We start from the raw sequence: 12806 nt of genomic DNA, 5'->3' as shown, positions 1-12806 counted from the left end.
GATCTGAACTGATGGTAAAAATGTTTTATTTATAATTGGTTGATAAATATTCTTTAGGTGACAGGACCTTGTTACCCTAAATGTCCATCCTTCCATGTTTCAGTCCTTTTGTCTTTCAATCCTTTCTTCTTTGCTCCTTTCTGTTCATCCCATTTTCATTGCAAAGCCTGAGTGGGTGCATCTGTGTCCTCAGACACATTCTTTTGTTTTAGGAAAGAATGCTGCCTTTTTTTTATGCCCCACCTACGATAGTAGAGGGGCATTATGTTTTCTGGTCTGTTTGTCCGTCTGTCTGTCTGTCTGTTCGTCCATCCGTTTGATCGTTCGTTTGTCTGTCCTGCTTTAGGATAAAGTTTTTGGTCGAGGTAGTTTTTGATGAAGTTGAAGTCCAATCAACCTGAAACTTAGAACACATGGTCCTTATGATATGGTCTTTCTAATTTTAATGCCAAGTTAGAGTTCTGACCACAATTTCATGGTCCACTGAATATAGAAAATGATAATGTGAGTGGGGCATCTGTCTACTGGGGACATTCTTGTTTATTTATCAAAAAGTCCTGCAAATTATTTGATTCAAACTAAGAATGCATTGTCGTTTGACTTTAATAATTTACATTTAATCACAACAGTCCTTCATGAATAAAATGAAAGAAAATTGAATTTCTTCTGAAAAGTGTATTTTTTGTGTTTTATAGGAAGTAACAGAATCTCTAGATCCAGCTCTCAGACCTGTACTTCTAAGAGAAACATTTACTAGAGGTGGACACACAGTCATCAAACTTGGAGATACAGAGATAGAATTTAATGATAATTTTAGGTAAGATATTTACTGGAGTAAAGCAGAAATAATATGTGATGAAAACATAAGATAAATAGATATAAAAAAACAGGACTGGTCACTTATAATGATGTCTATTCAAATTTTCAGACAGAACTGTGCCGTTGCTGGTGTCATGTGACTTTATAGCAAATCATTTTATATTTATGAAGTGTTAAAACTCACCTCACTGCATGTTTAAGATTGCCCCTAGCACTGCTAGAGCAAAAATGATTTGAATGGACTTTTAAAGATGTAACACCACCTAATTGGGACCAGTCAGAAAAGAAGTTTATTACAGGGGAATCATTTATTTTCGTGGGCACTGATTTTCATGGATGAAGGATAGCTTGCCTATGCATGGACATTTAATTTCGTGGTTTTGCTGAAATCTTTATATAAGCCGTTAGAAAATTTGTCATTCGTTACACATTGAATTTGGTTGTTCACCTATACCAACGAAATCCATGAAAAATTGGTATCCAATGAATAATCATGAATCCACAGTATATACAACCCCTCTTTTTCAGGTTGTACATGACAACATCTATGTCCAACCCACATTACCTACCTGCTGTGTATATACAAGTTAATATCATCAACTTTACAGTGACATTTGAGGGTCTACAGGAACAGCTTTTATCTGCAGTTGTTAGACAGGTAAGAAAATGTTTTTAATTATTTTAGTTATTCCTCACAAAATCAAATTAGTCTTTTCAGGCCACATTTTGTTTTCTGATGCAACCAAAAGGCATTAATATTTCTAATTTTTGTCTCGCCTTGATGGAGTCTAATAAATAAACTTAAATCGGCTGTTTACGACAACAGTGGTGTGTACAGTGAAGGCATTGACAATGTTTTATTTTAATAAGGTCAGTTTTTAGGGAACCACTATGGGTAGGTTATAATTGATATTTGGTATACAATTGTATTAGTGTTGACACATCTTATTTCCATGGAGATATTTGACCCCACTTATGATAACTTCAGACAAGTCAATGATATTTGGAATGCAGTTTGAAAAGAATTGGTACTTCTCATTTCCGTGGAGATTTTTTGGTCCTGTACCTTAAGTCAGGGTTCATTGCCTTTGAATGTTTTGCATAGTTTATGATGTTTAAATATTGCCATTTGAATTCAATGTTTGCATTATATACATGTAGTATCAAAATTACAAAAAGGCGAGACATATCTCTGTGTCAACAATATATTACTTCAAGTGCAATCAAATCTTTGACCCGTTAGATTTATTGCCTACTTCATTTGTTTGTATGCGCGTTAGATGTATTGCCAACTTCATTTGTTTGTATGCACGTTAGATTTATTGCCAACTTCATTTGTTTGTATGCACGTTAGATTTATTGCCAACTTCATTTGTTTGTATGCGCTTTAGATTTATTGCCAACTTCATTTGTTTGTATGCGCGTTAGATTTATTGCCAACTTCATTTGTTTGTATGTGCGTTAGATTTATTGCCAACTTCATTTGTTTGTATGCGCTATTCTGGAATTTTCCTTAATGTCTAATAATTATTGGGGTATGTGCCTTGTACCCCATTATGTGCAACCCTTTATTCAATGAGTTTATTATCAAAATATTTAAGAACAGTTGTACTAGACTGAAAAAAATCCAGTAATTTTCCATATTTTTTTATGATCTTTAAAAATTAATTCAGTTTAAGGCTATGTCGTGATATTCTATTTTCATGCAATCTAATTAAAACTGAGTGTTATCCTGGTTATAGTTAACGGAATAATTTATATTAAGACAATAATGGTGTATATCATTTAAATGAACAGAATACTCATTATTTCATCCCAATAGGAAGATTTAAGACAGCTTTTGTTGTGTCAATATAAAAACTGTACATTAACCAACTTTTTATTAGTCTGTGCAAAATAAGAAGGAAATAGATGTCTATTTTTAAAACACCTGTTTGAACTAAAATGGAGTTATTATAAAACTTTGAAAATATTTGTAACATTTACTTATTTATTGTAATTGTAATAAATAAGACAATGCCATGTATGTATGTCACTTTTCTTTAAATGAATATGTGGTTCAGAGAACATCTATTGGGAAGGCCTGGTTTTGACTTGTTTTATTGAATTTTTGTCGAGCCTGCAACTTTTGTTAGCTAACTTCTTAAAAGCTTTATATTTTAGAAGGTGGAAGACCTGGATGCTTCATCCTTTGTATATAGATGCCTCATGTTACGAAGTTTCTGTCAGTCACATGTCCAATGTCCTTGACCTCATTTTCATGGTTCATTGACCACTTGAAAAAAAAGTTCAGATTTTTTATAATGTTGAATTCTCTCTTATTATAAGTAATAGGATAATTATAATTGGTATGTGCTTACCTTGTATGGTCCTCATGCCCATCAGACAGTTTTCACTTGACCTTGACCTCATTTCATGGATCAGTGAACAAGGTTATGTTTTGGTGGTCAAGTCCATATCTCAGATACTATAAGCAATAGGGCTAGTATATTCGGTGTATGGAAGGACTTTAGGGTGTACATGTCCAACTGGCAGGTGTCATCTGACCTTGACCTCATTTTCATGGTTCAGTGGTTATAGTTAAGTTTTGGTGTTTTGGTCTGTTTTTCTCATATTTTATGCAATAGGTCTACTATATTAGTTGTATGGAATGATTGTAAGGTGTACATGTCTAGCGGGCAGATGTCATCTGACCTTGACCTCATTTTCATGGTTCAGTGGTTATAGTTAATTTTTTGTGTTTTGGTCTGTTTTTCTCATACTTTATGTAATAGGTCTACTATATTTGTTGTATGGAATGATTGTAAGGTGTACATGTCTAGCGGGCAGATGTCATTTGACCTTGACCTCATTTTCATGGTTCAGTGGTTTTTTAGTTTTGGTCTCTTTATCTAATACTATAAGCCATAGGTCAACTATGACTGGTGTATAGAAATAATTTATGATCTATATGTCAGTGGCGCAGGTTTTATTTGACAGTGACCTCAAATTTGATGGTTCATTGCACAGTGTTAAATTTTTGTGTTTTGGTCTATTTTTATTAAACTATAAGTAAAAGGTCAACTATATTTGTTGTATGGAAGCATTGTTAGCTGTTCATGTCTACCTGGCATCTGTCCTTGACCTCATTTTCATGGTTCATTGGTCTTTGTTTAGTTATCTTGGTTAATGTTAAGTTCATGTGACAGTTGTAATAAAGCTTTATACTTATATAGGACTATCAACGTAATATCAATGATTAGTAAAGAAGGCGAGACATTTCAGTGTGTCCACTCTTGTTGAATAATTTGCCCTAATATGCTAAAATCAGCATGCCTAATATGGAATTCAAAATATCAACACATATCAACCATATGTTTAATACTGCTGATTGGCTCGGTTAATAAGTATTTCAATAAAGACCAGCTGTATCTACTTCTAGTATTGATTCTAGGTCAGGTGTATTGGCCCTTGGCCTTATGTCCCTTGGGACTAATACAGCAGATCTTGAATCAATACATAGGCCAAAATAGAATCAGCAAGTTAGTAACACTATGATATTAGTGTAAGAGGTATTTAGAGGAATAAGGCTCTAATATCAAACTTTGAGAAGTTATTGTATTAAGGACTTGTTGTAATGTAATGTATAATCTATGTTACAATCAACAACCAGACAAGGACTTATGATTATTCATACCTTTAAAGACTAAATTATATCAGTCAGTAAAGCAATTGAATTGTTAATATACTCAAAATTCAAATTGCCCACATGTGAAAGAAAGCCAATGCTATTAAAAGATAAGCAGATGTGGTATGATTGCTGATGAGACAACTATCAATTAAAATTGAAATTAAGTGGATGTAAGCAAGTACAGGTTACTGTATGGCCTTCAAAAAAATGTTCTACTATCTTTTATAATATATCATAAACATCAAACATATGGAAAATTTAATAAATGAAAAATTTGCCACAAAAGTAGTTTGTTTACAAAAACCCATATGTATTTGATGATTGTCTGTTTATTACAAACGCTTAATTTGTTATTATTTTATGATCGTTTAGAATTAATAGTTATCATTTAATGGCTCAAAGAAGGTTGATCAATGTTATATCAGTCAGTTAATTGCCCTTGTACAGATAAATACCAATAAAACAATTATAGACATTTGAAGTTAGAATAATTACAATATCTTAAGTTTTATGAACATAGTTTATTGGCAAATCAATGAGCAAAATGTTGTTGTTCTGTCGTAAATATTGAAACATTTATTTCATGTTATTGCAGGAAAAACCTCAGCTTGAAAACCAAAGAAGTGAACTTTTAGAAAGTATAGCTGCAGATTTGCAATTTTTGAGAGATTTAGAGGATAAATCATTAAGTTTACTGCAAAAAACAGAAGGTGATTATTTAAAAAATCCCCCATACCCTTTAGGTTGCCTCCACCTTCCACCGAAATTTTGAGCCTTTGTATTTTCCAGTAAAGAAAATATTGATAATATTTAAATGGTTTTATGTTCTAAATTTATCCTTGTCCATCTTTATGGTAAGAATTGGATTAATAAGCTGTTTCAAAAAGTACAGTAACATGTGAGTCATCTTGACCTACATTTCTTGCTTGAGTAACTTTGTTAATTTTTTTGCTTGAAACCTGTTAAACAGTTAAACACATGACAACTACAAAAAAATTATGTACTTCTTTTATGTTATAGAAATATTATAGAAATGTTATAGAAATGTTATAGAAATTCAAATAATCTGTTTTGTGATGTATGTTTCAAATGAATGAATCAATGACATGCAATTAGACATGTCGCCAGATCCAGTTTATATGTCAGTCTTTTGTTTGAACCAAAAGCTCAAAACATTTCTTTAACACAAAAGTTAACTCAAGTCATTTGCCTAATTCGCATAGATTATACAGAAATTGGCATCTTTGACTCCAGTTCAAAAAAGAGACTGTCTTTGTGAAATCTTTTAATTTCTTTATATTATTGTGACATTTTAAGATGAAAGATCACATTAGCTTTATTCGTATGGAGATTGATTCGTTTAATAAGGTTTTTTTATACAATCTATAAATCAAGGAAAATTTCCTATTCTATTGGGTTGACACAGTTTATATCAAGAAACATCCTGTTTTACAATGGATTTTTAGAAATATAATTATCTTTAATATGGCTTGTATTAGCTGCAGGATGTTAAGCAATCATCAGAAAATTTTTGAAAATCCGGATTCAGTTAAAATTATTAATAACTAGCAATATTTTAGACAATTATCTATCATAAAAGTACAAGAAAAGGACAAATGTGTAGAATATTTAAAAGAAATTATTATACCCCTGCTTTCAAAAAAGGGGGGGTATACTGTTTTACCTCTGTCAGTCCGTCCCATGAAACTTTCGTCACATTTTTCTCAGGAACTACACATCCACCCTTTCTGTAACTTGGTATCAACATCTATATATGTCAGCCATACCGTGTGATGCGTTTTCAGATTCATCACTTGACAACTTCCTGTTTACCGAACACTTGTATGATTTTACACATGATAGCCAAGTTGAGAATTTTCGTCACATTTTTCTCAGGAACTACAATACAAGGATTTCTGAAATTTAGTTTCAGGATTTATGTAAGTCAGCTATACCGTGTGATGCGTTTTCAGATTCATCATTCAACAACTTCCTGTTTACCGAAACACTTGCATATTTTTACACTATTAATATTATCCACTTGCGGCAGGGGTATCATCAGTGAGCAGTAGCTCCCAGTTTCACTTGTTTGATAAGAGTTGAAAATAATTACTAATTATCAAAACAAATATACATTAAAGTTTTGTCATCAGTAAAATTTTTGAAAATCTGGTTCAGTTATATTAGTAATTATTATTTTACAGGGGTGGAACCAGCCGTTTAAAAAAGGGGGGTTCCAGCTACAAGCTTCCATTCAAATGCATTGAGTTATTATAAAACTTTGAAAAACTTAATAACTGCAATTAACTTAACAGAGATAAAAAAAACAAAGTGCTGTCATACTGTGAACTGACAAATCCAGTAAGTGCAGAATTTTAAATGCCTACAATTGTATAATTTTAAAGATTAGAATATCTCATCTGTTTTCATGTTTAACGTCATGCAATGAGTTTAACATTTTGTAGGTCATACACAATCAGGAGTAAAACATTTTCTATTTAGTTTATCTAATAAACAGTTGAACATCTGATCAATTGTTTTAGAACGAAATGAGTTTGCTATTCTATTTATATTCCAGGTCATATTCTTGATGATCAGGATTTGGTCGATACTCTACAGAAGAGTAAAGGAATGGCAGAAGCAATGTACAAAAGAATTCAAAAGTCAGAAGACACTGAGAAAAAACTCAGTGTGGCAAGACAGAAATATTTACCTGTAAGTTGATCCTAGTTTTGCCATGAGTAGCATGATTTAAACATCCCAATTTTCCCTTCCACTTTCGTTCTTACACACATTGCACTGATATTTGGTCGGGTTCTGATAGCCCAATCTTTGGGTTTTTTTGTGTTGTGTTTCTCAAACTGTTGTTTGCCTTTTATCAACTTTTCTGTATTATTAGAAATTGTGGCATGCATTTATTATTGCAGGTTTTGAGGAATGGACAAAAATGTTAAATAATATATAGCAATTTCAAAAAAATCTGCATAAAATATGTGTTTCAGAAATCAGAATTCAAGATTTTATTATTGCGATACTTCTCCAGTCTCATTATTTGCATTAATAAAAACTGAACAATGATTTATGAATTAACAGTAATTATTTTACTTAGAAATTAATAATTGGGTTCTGTAAGTTAAACAGATTGTGAATAGATGGATATATTGGCTTGTAAAGTTCTATTTGAGCCATCAAGTTCTCCATCATCTGATCATTATGTACCTGTTTCTTTTGACTGGTGAAGTCATGTGATCTAATTTTGTTGACAAATAGCTTCTAGAGAATCTAAATTATACATTGAAGTATTAGATTTATCATGAATGAATGGTTCTATAAAGTAATCTGTTCTAATGTGTGTTGATGGGTATCTTCTAGAGAGAAAAAACATGATACATTGAGTGACTTATTATATACCTGATTTGTCTTCACTGGTTCCAAGAAGTAATCTTTTCTTATTCTTATTGACAGGTAGCTACTAGAGGAGCCACATTATACTTTGTATTAGCTGATTTATCTGGTATTGATGTTATGTACCAGTTCTCTCTTGACTGGTTCCCAGAAGTAATCTTTTCTTATTCTTGTTGACAGGTAGCTACTAGAGGAGCCACATTATACTTTGTATTAGCTGATTTATCTGGTATTGATGTTATGTACCAGTTCTCTCTGGAATGGTTCCAGCAGGACATGTTTATTTCCTGTATAACCAATCAGAATGTAGCTGCCATGAAGGAGATGGAGAGGAAATCCAGTATAAGTCCTCATCTGACTGGAGTAATTAGACCAGATAGTCGACAGAGTGTAACCAGAGTTAGCATGGACAACAAAGCCAGCATTGAGTTGTTTGGAAAATTAAGGGAATCTATGCCATCTGTTAACACTGATGATCCTGCTGAGCTTAAAAAACATATGTTAGATATGATAAATAGGTAAAGATATAAACTTGTAGATTCTACAACTGCATCAAGTTTGTTACAATATTTGTCTACTCCAGACAGTTCAGTTTGAAAGATTTAAAATGTGAGGCTTGCCAAGCTTTTTAAATATTTAAAATTTAAAAGTTGAAAGTGGATAAATAGCAGGTGTCTTCAACCTATGCCAACATTTGATAAAAACTTATTCAATCTTTGCCTACAAACAAAATACAATACATGTTGTTATAGCAATTATTAATTAATAAAAGGTAAAATACAGTCAGTATATTTAAGCATTAAAAATACTCTTTGAAAGTATTTGGAAAATTGTGTTGTAGTAAAAATGGAATAACTTTTTTTCTAAAAGGACAAAAATTGTTAAATAGAACCCTTGATACTAGCAAAATTGTGTTGAAAAAAAATAAAAAATAAAAATGAGAAAAAAAAGACTATCTTTCTGAAATTAAACACTTAAATATAACAATACTTGAGAAAAAAGAGATATAATGCTATTTTATTGGTGCAAATTTTTATGATAATTTTTTTCATTATTTTGTTGATAAAATGATGATAATAAGATAATTTGCAAAACTACTAAAAAATGAGTGTAATTTATACAAACAAACTTGTGACTATCCCAAGACCATCATTAGAAACCGCTTGTGTAGTCCTTACTTTGTGACCAACTTTAGAAAATGTCAAAATTTAGGACCACTTTGTGAAACCACTAAGGACTAGAATAAACTTTAAAATCATTCTATGACATGTCTTACTCCTGAGATATCTTTGTGAAACTTGCACAAGAGACCAAAGGATAACATGACACCACGCAGTTGATTGTGCAGATGCAGCATCATATCTTATAGTATGACTTTTGAGACAATCATAATAGTATTTTTTTTTCTAATTCTATGTACAGTAGTTGTCGTTTGTTTATGTAATTTATACGTTAAAATCAATCGGGTCCAGGACAAATCCAGTATATCTTATGATTATCCTTCGTTTTGAAAACAATTTCCTATGTGCATACATTTAGAGTAACAAAGAGCTGGTAAACTCAGTGTATGATAAATATTTCTGTTTAAGGAATACATTCTTCTGCATTTATTTCCATATTTTTCTAGAAATTCACAATTGCATGTTTGTAGTTCAATTATTGTGTGTATACTAAAAAAAGGTGTGAGCCAAGGCTCCGTGTTGAAGGCCGTACATTGACCTATACTGGTTTACTTTTATAAATGATTGTTGCTTTTGTTTGCTGCATTAGCACAAAAAGGCTATATCACGGCGAACTTTTATAAATGTTATTTGGATGGAGAGATCATGTCTCATTGTCACTCACACCACATCTTCCTTTATCTATATGTTAGAATTCATAGTGAACATTTATAATAGATATTTTACATGATTCAGTGCTTATTAAATACACGAGTATCAATAGTGTATTATGCCATTGTATTTGAAGAAAACTATTTTATATACAATTTAATATTTTGATCATATATTTTATATTACATGTATTTATGAGAATGATACTGATATATATTTAATATGACAAGATGCTTGCTTCTTTAATAAAAATCCATAAAATTCTTCTTTTTCCTCATCATTTCATTATATCAATTTTTAACTAGTTCCTATATGGAAAAGAGATCCCCAACACACACAACTACATTTTCACTTGTGTTGTACTTGTAAAACCTTTATACTTTAACGGTAGGTTTAAACTGGTTGTAAATTGATTAGCCCCTGATTAATTTATGTTTTATAACACTTTTAAAATCTGTAACAAATTATTCAACCTATGCCAACATTTTTTCATACAATTTTATACCTAAATTTCAAAATGTTGGCAAAGGTTGAATGAACCAAATAGCATCACATGAGATATGATGGTGGGGAAATCCTATATTTCCTTAAAAGTGTATCTTCTGCATCAGATAACAATTAATTCTAATGCAACAACATATAGTGCGCTATATTTTTTTTATCACTGATTACCATATTTTGAAACTTAACGGAAATTGTTTGGTATATCAGACATTTTTTTTTTGACAGATGTATGACAATTGCTATTTTTGCAAATAATGAAGTAAATTTAAAAGGATAAAATTCAATCTGATATATGAGTATAATATGACCTTACTATTTTTAACATAAATTTTATTTTTGTGAACATTTCAAATGTCATTTGATGCAGAAGCTAAAAAACAACCAGCTAGATTTTTTTTTATTTATATGTAATTGATATCTTATTGCTGGTATTATTATGAAAATTTAATACATTTCCAGGAAATAAAAAAATAATCAGTTTTTAGATTCATTAAAACTTTGTAAAAAATCAATACGAAACAAATTAAAAAAATAAAGTCATGCACTTAAAATTTCATAGAAAATTGCATATTTTCTTGAGAATAGTTGAAGCTTCTTTAATTTAGATATTGCATGTTATGAGGAAATATTTGATTCATTCAAATTTTTAAGTAAATTGATTTCCATGTACGATGATTTCAAAAACAGCTGGAATCTATTGATGTTGAATCTTGTAGATTTCTTTCTTTTATTTTATAAAATGTTGGGCTTAGCAAGAAAAAAAAACTCATAAAATTATTATTGATGGAGGAAAGCCTTAAATTAATACATTATGTACATGTTGAAATAGTTTATTATTCAATTTATACTGTAAAGTGCATGGAAGGTATGAACTGTGTTAAATATAGATTCTTACATTGATACCAGTTGATTATCGGATTTATCCAATCGAGATAGTTAAATTATCAATTTTAAAGTTCAAGCTGCCTCGGTGAGGACTTTAAAATTTATAATTTAACTATCGAGATTAGATAAATCCAATAATCCCCTAGTAACTATGTAAAAAGCTGTTTCTCTAATGATTAAAAAATATATTTTCTTTTTTTGATAACCAAAAATCCCCTTGGAGTACCTTTCACATTGCACGAAGTTGTCAATTTCATTAACACCTGTGAGCATATTTTGATTCATCCAGTTAGCTAAAAAGGTCATGACCCTTAAAATCATCTTATGATCTTTTGAGACTACCAGCAACCACACATTGATTAAATTTTTTTATACAATGGGTTCAGAAAGGGATAAATTTCCATAGAATTAAAGAAAAGTGGTTTCACTTTGAGAGTTTAAGTTTTCAGATTTTGTATGACCAACTGGTTCAAAATGTTCTATGTACCCCCTTGCCTCTATGATTTTTTGCGATGAAGAACAGTAATAACAGTGCTGTTTCTTTGTTTTTGGTTTGTGTAGGAATGGTCTGTGATGACTGATGAATACATACAACATAACACTTCTTTACTGATAAAGGGGCTGTATAATAGTTTCTATTGCTCTATTTGCAAAAGGTCAGTGGACATTCAAATCTTGTAGAATGATTCCAAAAATTTAGTCATGGTTTCTGTGGCACTGATTGCCAACATCAGTGGACATTTATTTCTCTTATTCAGCCAGACATACAGCTTCTACAGAGTTGTTTCTGTATTTTTGTTTTCTAAATATCCATCAGTTTCATTTTATTCCCTATATTTCAGACTGGCATCCAGTAGCTACAGTGTGGTTTCTGTGGCACTATTTGCCAGACACCTGCTGACATTTTCCTTCATTTTATTCCCTATATTTCAGGCTGACATCCAGTATCTACAGAGTGGTTTCTGTGGCCCTATTTGCCAGACACTAGTTGACATTTTCCTTCATTCTATTCCCTCTCTTTCAGACTTAAATCCATGGCAGTATCTACAGAGTAGTTTCTGTGGCACTATTTGCCAGACACCAGTTGACATTTTCCTTCATTTTATTCCCTATATTTCAGGCTGACATCCAGTATCTACAGAGTGGTTTCTGTGGCCCTATTTGCCAGACACAAGTTGACATTTTCCTTCATTCTATTCCCTCTCTTTCAGACTTAAATCCATGGCAGTATCTACAGAGTAGTTTCTGTGGCACTATTTGCCAGACACCAGTTGACATTTTCCTTTATTTTATTCCCTATATTTCATACTAACATCCAGTATCTACAGAGTGGTTTCTGTGGCCCTATTTGCCAGACACTAGTTGACATTTTCTCCATATTATTCCCTATATTTTAGACTTACATCCAGTATCTACAGAGTGGTTTCAGTGGCACTATTTGCCAGACATCAGTTGACATTTTCCTTCATGTTATGCTCTAGCATAATGAGAGCTAATGCCAAGTATGCAGATATTGCTGAGCTGGGCAAAATTGAGGATGTGGAATGGCAGGTTTTCCTTCAAGGAAATATCATGGCTAAAATGATGGATGAAAAATCACTAGAGGAACATGATGGTAAGTAAAGGAATTGTGTTGTTTGCTTTTATGATCGCAATGCATTTGTATATATTTCCATTAAGACTATAACACT

General features: G+C 31.5%; 1 protein-coding gene across 1 annotated transcript in view; it reads left to right on the top strand.

Annotated features, from left to right (window-relative positions):
- The window catches only part of LOC134711379 (dynein axonemal heavy chain 6-like), a 127064-nt gene that overhangs the window by 97524 nt on the left and 16734 nt on the right, over window positions 1-12806 (top strand). The window contains exons 67-72 of the mRNA XM_063571938.1: window positions 696-817; window positions 1348-1477; window positions 5085-5199; window positions 7068-7204; window positions 8075-8412; window positions 12513-12730. Of these exons, the coding sequence (XP_063428008.1) occupies window positions 696-817; window positions 1348-1477; window positions 5085-5199; window positions 7068-7204; window positions 8075-8412; window positions 12513-12730 (1060 nt within the window). The remainder of the gene's footprint in view (window positions 1-695; window positions 818-1347; window positions 1478-5084; window positions 5200-7067; window positions 7205-8074; window positions 8413-12512; window positions 12731-12806) is intronic.

This window comes from Mytilus trossulus, chromosome 3, assembly GCF_036588685.1.
Source record: "Mytilus trossulus isolate FHL-02 chromosome 3, PNRI_Mtr1.1.1.hap1, whole genome shotgun sequence".
Taxonomy (NCBI): Eukaryota; Metazoa; Mollusca; class Bivalvia; order Mytilida; family Mytilidae; genus Mytilus; species Mytilus trossulus.
This window is presented reverse-complemented; position numbering and strand designations above follow the sequence as displayed.